The 15,000-nt window shown below is 40.1% G+C and overlaps 1 protein-coding gene across 2 annotated transcripts in view; it reads left to right on the top strand.

Moving 5' to 3' along the window:
• trim62.1 (tripartite motif containing 62, tandem duplicate 1) overlaps positions 1-15,000 on the top strand; it is a 53,404-nt gene that overhangs the window by 24,174 nt on the left and 14,230 nt on the right. For both annotated transcript variants that reach the window (XM_078248795.1, XM_078248796.1), the window contains exon 2: positions 11,473-11,568. In XM_078248795.1, coding sequence (XP_078104921.1) covers positions 11,473-11,568 — 96 coding nt within the window. The remainder of the gene's footprint in view (positions 1-11,472; positions 11,569-15,000) is intronic.

Genomic DNA, 15,000 nt, shown 5'->3' with positions numbered 1-15,000 from the left:
CAACACTCTCTTCTTAAGTCAGCTTTCTCAGAATCTCTGTCATCTAAACCTCTACACTGGGTTCGCTCCTCTCTGTCTGGCTGTTACTGTAGACATGTCTGAACTCCTCGCAGTCTGACCTGTAAGGCTTCCTTCACGCTGCCTGTCTGCTGTCAGACGGTCCGGCAAAAACGCAGGTCTTTCCATTCATTTTGAATGGGGGTAGTGTGTTTAGGCAGCGGCGGCGGGTGCCGTAGGGGGGGACACGCAAAAAACAACCCGCAGCGGGCCTGCGACAAAAAGTTGAGACTGACTCTACTTTTGGAGAAACAAAACCCCACATCACACTGCGATGGCCGATTCATGTAGCTGGAGATCATACTTGTCAGTGTGTTTTGAGCTATGATTTGAGGTGGTGTGAGAATCCCGTAAAGTAAACGGGAAACATTGCTGCCTTTTATCTTTTATTAACCCTAATGTATGTGGGTAAAAAACTAAACACAAACACTGAACTGCCCGGGAGTTTGTGTAATAGCTGAAAGGCTGTTTCCTGCAACAACAAAGCACTCGCTCTGTCTCTCTCAACTCTTTTCTTTCTCTCTCTCCTGTGAAATAAAGCTGCCTTCAAGTTAGGGCTGCATAATATTAGGAAAATATGCGATATGCCATGACGCTGTTCAATATCGCAATAATGATATTACTTGCTTTAAATAAACTGATACTAAAGTGTACTCAGTTCTGCATTATTGCTGCTTTCAGTATTCTAAAATACAACAAATTGCTTGTTGAAATTAAAACAAAATAATTTCTAACATTATTTTATTGAACAAATTGAACATTTGAATTGAATATAAAAGGCACCACTAAAAGAATTTTTTTAAAGTGCAGTTTTCTGCTGATAATTTCTTTCTACTAAAAAAAACTATATGTTGCAGCCTTTCGCGATGTGTATATTGCGCCAGTTGATATTGCGCCAGTTGATATTGTGATGACGATTAAAAAAAAAACATATATTATACATATATTATATATACACACAAAAATATATTGTGCAGCCCTACTTGAAGTGCGTTCGGAAATGTCGAGATCAATAAACGATCTGACGGAAAAGAACAATTGGGAAATATAAAGTCTACTTGTGCTACATTGTGGGGGTTAAAGAACACAACAGGACGTCACACAAATGGGCCGTTTCATTGACTCTGTAATATACTCAAATATAGCCACTTAAACCAGTTTTACTAATTATCCCTTTTTTTGGAGATAATTACAGACGGTGGTGATTCATGGGAAAAGCTTGTGGTTTGTTTTGGATTGTATGTAATCTCACAGGCCTAAAGGAAGTCAAACGTTGGTATGTTAATGTTTTGTTTTCTTTTATGAGATGCCTGTTGAGATGATGTATAGCCCTCTCCTAGATTATCGTCTTGCTCTTGACAGGGTTGATTGATAGCTCTTTGGAAATGGGTTGAAACCGGTTGCTGTAGTGAGAATATTCTGAAATTCCATTTTAGGCCCGTAAGCATTTAAGCAGACTGTCAAATCAATTTCAAACTTCAGCTGTGAAAACTGTTCATATACCACAGACTCCTTATTTAAACAGTGTTATAGAAAGTTAGTTCTGCTGTAACAGCTTCAGGACTGATGGTGAAGCACTGAGTGGCTTTTGCCAAGCTGGTGACTCTTTGCAAACAGCACGCCCGCTCTTATCGCTCCACACTTCTCAGATTTCTACTCTAGTGCCAACAACAAACCCCCTGTTCCACTTAAATGGCTTGTCCTGTGCTGTGTAGATTATCAAACTTAACACTGATGGCTTTGAGACCTGCTTGTCTTCTTAAACCCTCAGACATCCAGCTGCTTTGCTACCACGCACTCTGTTCTCACTCCCTCAGCTCAGTGTGTGGACTCTCTAGACCTTTGTCAGCAATTCAAACATGATTCTTTTTCATTTTAAGGTTAAAAATATTAAAACCGACATGCAGTGTCTTGTTTTTACTTCATCTTTTAATGTTTGGAGTAAAACGTGCATACTCTGTGCCCTTCCTCACTCCAGGAAGTGGAGCAGCAGCCTCTGAACATTCATCATTTACACAACATGCCCTATATTCAGAGGACTGGAGGAGGCCGCCAGCATCAGTGCTTCCAGTAATCCCCACTGCTCTTACCAAATGTTTCCTGTAAAATAGATGTAGTAGATGTGTGGGTCATTAGATCTGACCCAGGAACAAGTCACAGACCCGTTTTATCTGTCAAATATTGTGCTGAAATTGTAGCAGTAGATATATTTTTAAAGTGCTCAGTTATAAGGCTACATGATGAATTTGCCTTTTTGTCCTTACAAAGCTACATTTACTTTCATGAGAATTGAACATTAAACATTTAGTTGATTAGTCAAACAACGGAAAATCGCCACATGTACTATCTGACATGAAATCTTTAAATCATTTATCAAACAAAAATGCTAAACATTTTCTGGTTTCAGCTAATTCAATGTGCTAATTTGATGCTTTTGTTTATCATTGTAAATTTAATATCTTTAGGTTTTGGACTCTGTCAGTCAGACAAAACAATGGCACAGAATTTGTGATTGTGGTGCATTTATTTGACTATTTTCTGACATTTTTAAACTAAACAACTGGTTCACTTAGGAAGATGTTAGACAAATGTCCAGAGCCCAAGGGGATGTCTTCAAATTTCTTGTTTTGGCTGACCAACAATCCACAACCCAAATATATTCAAATTCAAGTTTTACATTTTTGCTTCACATTCAATTTAAGCAATCAATCGATTGTCAAATATGTTGGCATTTAATTTTCTGTAAATTGTCAAATCAATCTTTTCAACACTAAATCGATGAGTAAAAAAAAAAACAACTAGAATGGTACTCTAAGAATGCTCCACAGATGGTCCCATTCCCCGAGTTGGGAAGTTCTTCTTTCGATTTCGGTGTGTTCATGAGCTTTAAGTCGAAATGTGTAAACAACAGGCACTACAAAGAAGATGTGCTATTATGTTTTATTTTGTTGCTCAGAGAGTCTAAACAACATGTTGATAGCTGTTTCCAGTATTTGTGTGACAACGAAGAGCAAAAGAAACCGATCAGATGAGCCATGAAATATGATCAGGAACTCGTTTCTGATTTTTGACACCACAGAAATGCAGCATAAATGTCCTATCTCGCAATGTTCACGAGAGTGAAAAACAATTCTTGTATCCGCCCCGTGATTCGTGTCCTCTCCAAAATTCTATGGGTTCTTCCTTTGCCCATGCTGCACCCTTCCACCTAGTTTTATGAAAATTGGGAAAGTAGTTTTTCCGTAATGCTGCTGAGAGAGAGGAGCAAACCGACAAACGGACAAACCAAGCCAAAAACATAAAGATAAATGATGAAAGTAATTGTTAGTTGTTTGCAACCCTAATAAAAATAATGATCCCTCATATCTTCCATCAGTCCAGAACTGAAAGTAGATGCACACGTACTGTACAGACTGTTTTTGTCTCAAGCTGCCTCTGTCTCACTAGGACAGATGTTGGAGGTGAATAGTGTGTCTCGGTCCTGCAGCCTTCTGAGCCAGTCCTACACAGTCGGCTCAGCTGGCCTCTGCCTGCTCTGCTGGCTGAGCTCAGGCTGCAGGGACGCACTCGTCCCCCCGGAGAGACTGCAGGCTCTGCTGATGCTAGAGGAAACACGGCTGCGGGATGTAAGGCGCAGCTTGAGCTCAGTTTGTTACACCAGAGTTTGCAGCCTGAGACAGCATTTTTGTTGTTCTGCTTTTTGTTTCTTTATTTAGTTAAGTTATTGTTTTGGTTGCCTCCTGGGGAGAGGGGGGGGGCACACAGGTGAAACATTTATGATTGGTCTCGAATCCTTTGGCCCACAGTTTATCATAACTTTGCACACAGCTCAAATAAATCAGCCTCTGTTTGCTTATCTATGACAATGATGACTAATGTGTATATATAAGCGAGGTCCGCTGTTAGCTCATTCACTGTGTCAGTGTCTTCAGGCTGCACTCGGTTTGGCATTGAGCGCTGTGAAAGGGTCCTTGTACTGTGAGGACAGGAACACGCAGGCTAGTCGCTTGTCATCATGTATCATTGGGACAACCAGACCTGCACGGTGCACTGCTGGTTTTATTTGTGTGTTTTTACTCCTAGCTTCTGTATCCCAACTAGAAAACGCAGCACTTTGTAGAATTCCACTTACTTTTAGTCTGACAGATTATTTATCTTGGCTCTCTCCTCTTTTTCCTTCTTTCCCTTTCTACCTGCGTGTGCGTGTGCCATCTTTACCTTCAGGTAAATCTAGTAATGAGTGTGTTGATGTTTCATCTTTCCTCTTGATGTTTTTACTAATTTACTATTTTCTTCCTGCAGCCAGGAATCACAGAATTCCCACATGTCATGGAGCAGGAGTGAATATTGGTGAAAATGTTACACTATACAAAAAGAAGATACATTGTTGCCATTTAGTTCATGTTCACGTTGGCTTAATTCGAACAAACCATGGGCTGTAAGAATGACGTCATATGGACTGACACGTAACTCCTTGATTGAAAATGTTTGGTCATCCTGCATCATCAGTGCACGGACCTATGGTTATATATCATAACATATATAAATATAGGTAGGTAAGTAGGTAGAAACATAACAACACATAACAAGGCATTTTGTACCAAATTATAGTGGCGGGATTGTTTATGTGTGTTCGCTACGTGTCACTCAATTGACAAATAAATGAAGAATGGCCCAATTGTTACCATGGTTACCAAATGCTTATGTGCATAAATAAAGACTATGCATTGCTTATCGCCTACAGATAGGGAGCATTCTTTCTTAAAAATTAACAATTAGCAGTCGGGTCTGTTGTGCACCAGAGTCCGCTTTCAACCCTTTAGACACACTTTCAGGCCATCTTTGCCCGGTTTTTAAGACCACACCAGAGTTCGACTGATGCTTTCACACCACAACAAACCAAATCAGTCTGATAGAAGTAAACCAAACCGGTTAGATGTGAAAGCACCCTTACGGCAAAAATACATTGGGCACAGACGCGGCACGACATGTCTGCCGCAGAGCTGAAGCTGCTATACTGACCATTGAAGCTGCACTGGCATCACACTGCTCACTATATTTATTTATTTTCTCTATGCAGGGCTACGTGTGGCTAGGCCAGTAAAATATTTTTAAAACTGATTAACATAAATACCTCATTGTACCAGAGGCAATGCGATGCAGCAGGGCAACCTTTTGGCTGTTTTTACATTTCACATTAAAGTAAATCAATCAAATCAATGTGTATTCATGATCCTGTAATTAAAACGGTCCAGTTAATTCATACAGTACCAGTTAATATAGCCTAAACTAAATCCTACGTAATCAACTGCATTATCACAAAGACGGTGTGTGTGTAGTAGGTAAAAAAAAAAAAAAGTGTATTTATTTTGGCCGTTACGGTCTACAGATACTTATTGGTAAAGAAAAATAGTAGAGTTCTTGTGTGGGTGCACACTTGTGTGTTGCTTCCCTTGTAATATCCGAGCAAATATCCTTGAGTGTTGTTCCTCCTGTGACTCTATTTCTGGGTGTAAGGGTCGGCAGGGCGTAGGCGGCATATTTCAGACCAGCTCCATGTTAAATTACAACAAGCCCATAAAGCTTACTGCCTCACTGTAACGGCTGCAGTGTGTTCACTGCTTTGTTATTGGCTGACGTCCTATTTACCCACCCTGTCTGCTACCTGACAGATTTGCACCCTCAGCTCGACAAAGGTTATGCCAAACTGTCCTTGATGTGAAAATCACATTTCATTGAGTTATTGTGGGCTCTGCTGGGGTTTGCATTCCCTCTGTAATGATAAGCAGATTAAAGGGATCCCACTAATTATAAGTCCAAGTAGCACATTGGCTGTGCATTCTGTATGTCCTCTGGTAAGTAGATGAGTTGCAAGTGTATTTTCTTATTTGTTTATTTTTTTCCTTTCATCAGTGCATGGAAATGAAATCACTGGAAGCTAGTCCTGTCTGCTTGTAAGAGAAAGTTCTGCTCCTGTAGGCTTTTTATTATTCATGCTGTGACACTGCATGTTGTTTTGTTCCCCTCATCATCAGGGCTGGCAGTTTGAAGCCAATATCACTCTTTAAATCCTGAACAAGCTGCTGAATATAATCAGGCTCGCAGCTCTAAGTAAAGTTTGAGGGATTTTAAGCCCCATGCACATTTCTAAAGAATCCTGCACTGATAGTCTATTATTTCATTCATTTATTTACTTGTATATCTAGCAGAACTGCTAACCTGACTGGAGAGGAAGTGGAATAAGGGAATGACAGGATGAAAGGAATTTTAGATTTATAGGGGTGTTACATGTACTGTATGTTCTGTTACCTATAACAGGTAGTGTGTTCATGTTGTTTGTTTAAAAAAAAAAATTTGATCACAAAAAAATAAATTTAGATTTAAAATCCCCCAGCCGTGATTCCCATTTCCCGCTACTTGACGTCCTGGGGAAATGTCATGTCAGACTCGTGTTGGCCAAATGCAATGGACAGGAGAGAGACTCCTCCACACACAACACAAAAACACACACTTGCACACTGCGTGCACACACCATCTTCGCTGTCAGAGTCTTTTATGTTTTTGTCACATAATAATGGTTTGCTTGCAATCATGCTCACTTTTCCTCGAAGTGCTAGTGAATTCAGTGAAATTCAGATATACTGTAATTCCATGTATAGTAATGGACACAACAACTGTGGCTTATGCTCAGTTTCTGCTTTAAAGGTCAACACAGAAAATGCCCATCTGTAGGATACTTAAAGGATGGTTTTTGCTTACAGGAAGGTTAAGAAGGATTATGTAATTGCACATTATGAAGGAGGTTTAGGGCCTTGAAGAGGTAGGAAGATGATTTCTTCAAGGTTGATTTTTGCTCCTTGTAGCTTTGCCTGCTTAAAGTCAGCTTAAGTACACATTCTCCAAGTGCATATAATTTTAGCGACAAGTTCTATTCAGAGTAGATATATCCTATGTGTTACAGAATCTGATTTATTGCTAAGCAACTTTGCACTTTCAACGAATTTGCCTGGGGGTATTAGGTGCATACAGTAAATGATAAACATATTAAAAAGGGAACAAACTATATCAGGCAAGGATCAAAATGAATGGTAATTTGACGAATCGATTCAATCTGGGAAGGGGAACGAGGCAGGGTTGTTGCCTCTCACTAAGTCTCTTCGCACTGTTTTTCTAGCTTAGATGATCAGGCAGGAGGAAGAAGTTAAAGGGGTGACAATAGGACAGGAGGAGCACAAGATAGGGTTATTCGCGGATTATATATTATTCTTCCTAAAACAACCTAATGAAAGTTTTCCAAAAATTATGAGAATATTAGAGAACTATGGATCTACTCAGGATACAAAATCAGTGTCACAGTGTGTTTTTTTACATTTTGTCAATACATTATTCTCCATCTCAAGAGATAAAGGAAACCTACAACCTCAAATGGAATGCTAAATCAATAAAATATTTAGGGATAAATGTCACAAAAGGATTAGACAAGCTTTATGATGCGAATTACGCAAAAATAAATCGAGAAATTAAGAGGGACTTGGAGAGATGGTCAATAATTAATTTGGATTTCAGCTCAAGGATAGAGATAATTAAGATAAATATTCTACCAAGGCTTCTATATCTGTTCCAATCACTGCCTGTGATGATCCCACAAAAACAATTCATTGAATGAGATAGGTGGATATCGAGGTTTATATGGGGAGGAAAGAAACCCAGGATCAGATGCAAACTCTGCAGCTCCCAAAGGACAAAGGAGGCCTGGCTTTACCAAGCCTTAGGGAGTATTTTTATGCTGCAAAATAAGACCTCCGATATATTGGTGCAAGGATGAGTATGTCGCAAGATGGACAAGCATAGAATTGGGGCAAAAAGACATTGAAATACGAAACACAATAGCACACAAAGGACTATTGCACAACTATTTTGAGTTGGTTCGCATCTGATTCGAGGTTTGTACCTGGTACAAATGATTAAGGGTTTAAGCAATGGATGAAAAAAGGCATTACAGCGATATGTACCATGGTCGAGCGGGGGAAGCTGCAGAGTTTTGAAAAGTTAAGGGATACATTTGGACTAGATGAACATGAACAATATAAATACCGACAGATAAGGGACTATTATGAGAAGGAGATAAAAACTGACAATGACGTTATTGAGGTGTTTTTGAAAGCCTATGAAGGAAAAAAATGTAAAGTAATCTCAAACCTATACAGAAGTTTGTTGTCATGCAGAAAGACTTCCTCTCTTTATATCAAAGAAAAATGGGGAAAAAGAGTTGAAGGAGCAAATAACTGAGCAGGAATGGTTTAATATTTGTAAAACGCAGTGCACAGCCACTAGCTCCAGGATTTGGAGAAAATTCAATTGGAAAAATATGGTCAGATTTTTTATAACTCCAAACATTAGGAAGGAAACTGTATGTAACCAGCAACCATGCTGGAGAATATGTGGACACATGGATGTAGCCCATATGCATATTTTTTGGCCATGCCAAAAGATAATAGGATATTGGGATAAAATATGGCGGGGTTTAAGAAAAATTATAGGATACAAAAAAATTAAACAAACTATGATTACAAGAGACACAATTTCAGGAAAAATGGGCAGTTTATAGAACACAGCAAGAGGACACCACCATCACCACTGGACAATAAGGACACTGATATGTGAATAATTGCTTTGTGGAGTGTGTAAAACCTGACACTGTAACTGTTGACAGAAAATTTCAATAAAAAAATAAGTATAAAAAAAAAGAAAAAAGAAGGAAATAAACTGCAATGCAGCTGATGATGATTCAAAACTCCCAGACAACGTGAATCTAAAATTCAGTTTATTGAAAGAAACATTGTGCAGATGATTTTCAGAAATGTGTGGGTCCATGTTAATGCATCCATCTATTGCCGTGTTGGCAGCCACAGTTAAAGTTGCCCCTCTCTGACCAGTCAGTCAGACAATGTACAGCAGAAGAGTGGAGGAGCATGTTTTCTCTGCCAGTCTGTCAGTGTTGGTCTCTCTCAGTGTGTGGGAGCGGCCTTTGACCTGCTGAAGACAAGCGTGTAGCGATGAGGCGGAGAGCCTGCTGAGCCTGCCGCACTCCTATCATTAGCATGGAGAGTCACGCTCCCCCTCTGCACCAACCATTGTTTTCCACTGTTTCTGTCCTTGAGAGGAAACATGCTTCATCTTCAACAGCCCACATTTTGCTCCTTTTTAATTTTGCAGTTAATGATCGAGGTCAAGGCTTTTCTAATACGTCACAAATTGACTCGTGGCTTTTTTTTTTCCTTTCTATTCCAAATGGTTAAATTATTATGCATTTTCCTGTTAGTGGAGACCTATTCTGGCATTTATTTCAGCCTGCTAGCTGAGTGATGGTCGTATGTTACCCCCGCTAAGCTGACAGTTCCATTTGATGGATTTTTGCTGCAGTCAGGGGAGGTGACACTGTGTGACACACAGGTTACATGAGGGGAGAGACCAGCTGCAGGGGTGGCTTAACGGGGGGTTTGAAATAAATGAGCGGTGTGCCAGGTTGTCTCCTTTGTTTTAATTTTCTGTTTCCCCCTAAACCAGAGAAAAGGCAATGATGCCAATTAACTGCCACACATATATTGTCTTTTTAATCTATAAGGCTTTTGTCCAATCCTGTTTCTGTTTAAATTGCACTGTGTTGTGCATAATAGTTCTTTAGGCCCTATTTTTGTTTACATTTTTGGAAACTGACAAAGGTATCATTTCAATGCAACAGCATTATTCCCCTGATGTTTAGTTGTTGTTTTGGTTTCATAGAATTTAGTTTGTCAGCCTACCACTTTAGATCAGAGATCTTCAACAGGGGGTCCGTGACCCGGTCCTCAGAGTTAGTGCAGGGGGGCTGCCAAATTATGTGGGAAAATAATATCTTTTTGAAAGTTTGTTATTTTAAAATATGTCTAAGAATATACATTAATATGAATCCAACATATTAATAGCAAAGATAAATTGGCCAGTTTGTGAGAAAAAAAAAAGATTTACACATTGAAGATAAGCGCACTATAGGTAAGGTAGCCACTATGGTAGCAATACAGTTAAGTTTAAGGATTAACTTTGCCTTCCACATTTGTATTACATTACTTAACATTACATGTAATTTAGCTGACGCTATTATCCAAAGCGACGTCCAGTAAGTGCATTCAACCAAGGTACATGAAGGTACATGTATGGTATGTTTAACGTTAAAACATGATGTATAAATAATAACCATTTATTTGTATCTATTCGGCCAAGTTTAACTCAATTGTACTATACAATATACGTATGTAGTAGGGGATCCCTACTCAGTCTCTCTTTCAACTAAGGGGTCCCTGGCCTGAAAAAAACATTGAAGACCCCTGCTTTAGATAGTTACCAGAATGCTATTTTACCACCAAAAAGACTTTCAGGTTTTTATAGTCTGCCAGCTCATTAAATACTGCAGTGGTTCAGGCTCAGATATGTCAGTTTGAAAAGGGTCAGGTCTGATTTTCAAGGTCAGGTCCATGATGCAATGTATCCTTGTGTCATTTTTTATTAGAAATGTCTTTTGTATATTATTGTTCATTGTAGTAACAGAAGTTAGTACTTCCACAACGTACCTGGGGATGATTGCTTATTCTCTATGATGTAGTATTCTCGCAAAAAGCCAACGTGTCCCATCAACAAAAGTGTTTGAGTGAGACACTGAATTACAAACTCTCTACCATTTTATTCCTCATTATTTTCTTAGTATGACAACATCCGTCAAATACCGATTAACAAAGTGCAGAGCTGTACCTTGAGTCTTGTACATTTGTATAAACAAATCTCTACTTAAGGGAGGGAATCTGCTGAACCACTTCTGTCCTAAAACCTAAAGTGTGCCAGTGTTGTCGGCACATGGGACCTGCATAAAAACTCTGCACCATTCGTGACAACAGCCATCCCAGCCAGCTCCCGCAGAGCCCCTTTCCTGCCTCGGGAAGACTTGGAGGTGGCTAAGTGGTGCAGGTTCTGCCAGCATGTGCCTGACTAGAGATGAGACCCAGTTTTCTCTGACACAGCCCAACATCTCCAGAGATTTCATTTTATCTCTTTCATATCTCGCTCTCCATCTGCCTTGCTTGTTTTGTAGCTGAGCCTTTAATCTTTGCTGCCTCGCACCCGAGCAAAGAGAGCTGTTACACAAATAATAAAATTTAAATAAATAGAAAAGAATTGCAAAAATATCTGTCTGCCAACTATATTAGCATTATTTTCTTGTAACTGGCGGTGTTTATGAGACATTGTTTGAGCAAAGAAGTGGAGTATTTTAAATTGAAAGGAGTGTCATACAGCATTTATGAACTCCTCCAACATTGCTTAATTCTTCTGTTCTGTTTCATTGAGTTCCAATCACTAGTTACTGACCTGTTTGTTGTGTTGCAGAGGGAGATGAAGGAGCAGCTGGCCACCCTGCAGGACAGTGAGAAGGGACACACTGAGGCCCTGCAGCTCCTGCAAAGACAACTTACTGAGACCAAGGTATTGAAACATGTGCACCAGCAGCAATTATTCAGCTGCATACAGCTGCAACTAAAAATCTTTTTCATTATCTATATACTGTAGTTTATAGAAATGTCAGAAAATAGTGTTGGCCGTAACAGTTTCCCAGAGCAGGGCTCTAGAGTGCGACCAAAATTTGTAAGGGTGCGACTACGATTTTTCCTAGGTCGCACCGGTGCACCTAACGTCCTTGCATCGGCTGCCTCTCCACGAACGAAGCGATGTCGTTTATATCGATAGAGGGTTTTCACGGCGCGTCATCAGACCCGAAGTCGCCATGTTGGAGGTACTCCTCACCACAACAAAGCACAGGCACTGAAGTAGATCCCGAACGGTGTCAAGGAAAATGGTTAATTATTGCCGTGTTTTAGGTTGTACCAATAGGTCAGACCGAGAAAAACATTTGGAATATTATCGACTTCCAAAAGTTATTAAAAACCAGGGAGAGGAATGCCAGAAGTTATCAGAGGAAAGGAGGCGCTTGTGGTTGGAAGCTCAACCAGGATCTACGAGGGAAAACTCTGTCTTGTTCGGTCTTTGAAATGGAAAAAAAAACAACTATTGACAGTCACTTGGCTACACCTTGAGTATCACAATGATATCATACAGTTAAGGTTAGGTTGATTAAAGATGTTATTGCTTTACTTACTTTGGCCTTCACAACACATTGGTCGTTAATGACTTGGTACTGCGTCTCCCTCATCCATCCACACACCATCTGGTTATAAGCCTCCAAACTTTTGTTGGATTTAAGGTCTTCCGCTGTGTATGGGCTCGGCGAGAAAACCATGTAGTTGACTATATCGGTATATTCAACTGAAGGAAGCATCACCGGGTCGCCATGGATCCAAGAAGAGGGAGCCAACTTGTAGGGATCTGCACCGCCAGTAAACTGTAATTTCTCAAAATATCGCGCCTTTTTTGTGGTCCAAGTCCTTCCATGCCTTTGCATCTTGGACGCGTTTTGATGAGCTTTTCCGTTGTTTAGACATAAAGTATTAAAGTATCCAAAGTGCACAATACTCCATTACTCCATTCAGTTGTTTACACCGAGTGCCTCCAATATGGCCGTGCATCTAAGTTACCACCCAGAACGTGACGACGGTGAAAACCCTCTATGTGGTTTAATGTTGCGTTACATGACCCATTCCTTCTGTAAAGCCGTGCCTGTGTTTGGATCGCTCCACCGCGCAGCCCCGCCCCCATTCACGCACACACGGCTCACCTGCAACATGGAGAGACACAGCGCCGCCGGTCCACATGCTGACTGTATATTGTTAAGTATGAGAGGGAAACCTGTATTGGTAACAGTGTTTCCACTGGTAACTCTCTGTTATTGCGGCCACCACGGCGAAAAAACACATTAGAAGTTATTAAATGCAACTAACTTCAGTTCATTGAGTAGGCTAATAGCGTGTGAGACGGAGCCTGCTGGACCTGGGTGAGAGATGTGACCAAGGGGGTAAGCTTCTCCTCGGACCGCGAACCTCCTATGGCGCCATTTTGATGCTAATAAGCCATCACCTCCCATTAGCATTCTATTGACTGCCATTCATTTTGGCGCAACTTTGACAGCGAATAACTTTACATCTGAAGCGTTTAAATACTCTATTAGTCCATTGTTTATTTCTAAAGAAACACAACAATGTATAAAGGCTCCATTACCTTGTACCTCACGTTATGGCTCCGTAGCAGACATTTTTGTAAAAATAGGCTAACGATTGTGTCATAACCACGTGACTTACTGTTGCATAGTAGAGGAAGGCAGGCAGTTTCGTCTCACGTTAGCTGTTTAAGTGTAATTACTAATGTTAACTAGCATTTTAGTTAGCAATAATTAGCCTGTGTCTATGTTATCTCCTTACATATACCTACGCTCTCTCTCTCTCTGCAAAATTGGGAATGATTGAGATTTCTCTTGGCACAGCTACCAGAAGACTTACAACTTTCAGACACGTTGCTCACGGCACATTTACGTCGTCTCTCTCAGTTGGAGGCTGCACAGTAACGCTCGGCCATCACCGGAAAAGTGCTTCTAATGGCCTTCACTGGTCTCCGTCCAGAGCAACGGGATCTGTTGGTCCATTCTTATATACTGTCTATGGATGTGACCCACCAGAATATCATAGTTCATAAAAATGCAGCGCAGTGATGATACAGACATTTCATAGCCTACACAAGACGTGTGTAACGCCGCTGACCCGCCAAAGTGCATTCGACCCGTGCTGGACCCATTCATAATGAGTCAGCCGTCACTCTGTGAGTAACATACGCTTCAGTCCATCGCACTCCCCCTCACTCCCTCTGTCTTTCTGTCTGTCTGTTTTTTTGTTTGTTTTTTAAGATTTCGGCCTTTATTTTGATAGGATAGCTGAAAACATGAAAGGGGAGAGAGAGGGGAGAATGACATGTAGCAAAGGGACGCAGGTCGGAGTAGAACCCGGGCGTCATCTCTCTCTTTTACTTAGTCTGTTATTGTTGTTAAAAACAAGTGAAGGAGCTTTCTCATATATATATATATATATATATATATATATATATATATTTATTTTTATATATCCTATTTATTTTAGATAACTTTCATTTACAGGTGTTCCAGTTGTATATTTTCAAACTGGTAAAGGAAACCATGTCTTTGCATTTTATTTGAATCACAATCTGTTTTAATAAAAGAGCTTGTGAAAAGTGGCTTTGACTTAAAACTGAACATTTAGCCCACTTTGGAAAAAAATACAGAGCTATATATTGTGTATCACCATTCAGCGTTAACGGCGACGCAAGGACAAATTTGGGTGAACCTAAATTTTGTGCTGGTGCACCTAAATAAAAAAGTTAGGCACACCAGTGCAACCAAGGCAAAAAGTTAGTCTGGAGCCCTGCAGAGCCTAAGGTAAAGCCATGCTTTATCCCACCAACATTGAAAAATATTCAGTTTACAATTATATGAAACAGAAAAGCAGCAAATCTTTACATTCTGCGAGCTGGAACCAGGAGATTGTTTGCCATTATTGCAGGATTAGTCTCACAGTCTCTATTGCCAGACCTCTCTCCACAGCGCTTTGTCAGCGATGAAGTATGATATGGTTTTATCTATTCTGGGATAGGGGAATTGTATTTCTTTAAACTAGATAGTGGAGATGGCGGATGTCAGGCTTCATCCCAGCATGAACATTAGTTGAGCCAGACTATCGCTGGATACACAACATAAGAGTGATCAGTTGACCAACTAATTGTTTCAGTACTAATTGTCACTAAGGTCTAGAACTGAAACAATCTGTGGTTTAATTGATTATTACATATATCGACTCAGCAACTATTTTGAATAGCGATTAAATGCCTTTTTTTTTCAAGCAAAAAATATCAAATACCACCAAGTTCCAGCTTCTCAATTGTGAACATGCATTTTTTTGT

Source organism: Sander vitreus, chromosome 4, assembly GCF_031162955.1.
Source record: "Sander vitreus isolate 19-12246 chromosome 4, sanVit1, whole genome shotgun sequence".
NCBI lineage: Eukaryota > Metazoa > Chordata > Actinopteri > Perciformes > Percidae > Sander > Sander vitreus.
Note: the sequence above shows the minus strand (reverse complement) of the source record. Positions and strands in the feature narration are given on the sequence as shown.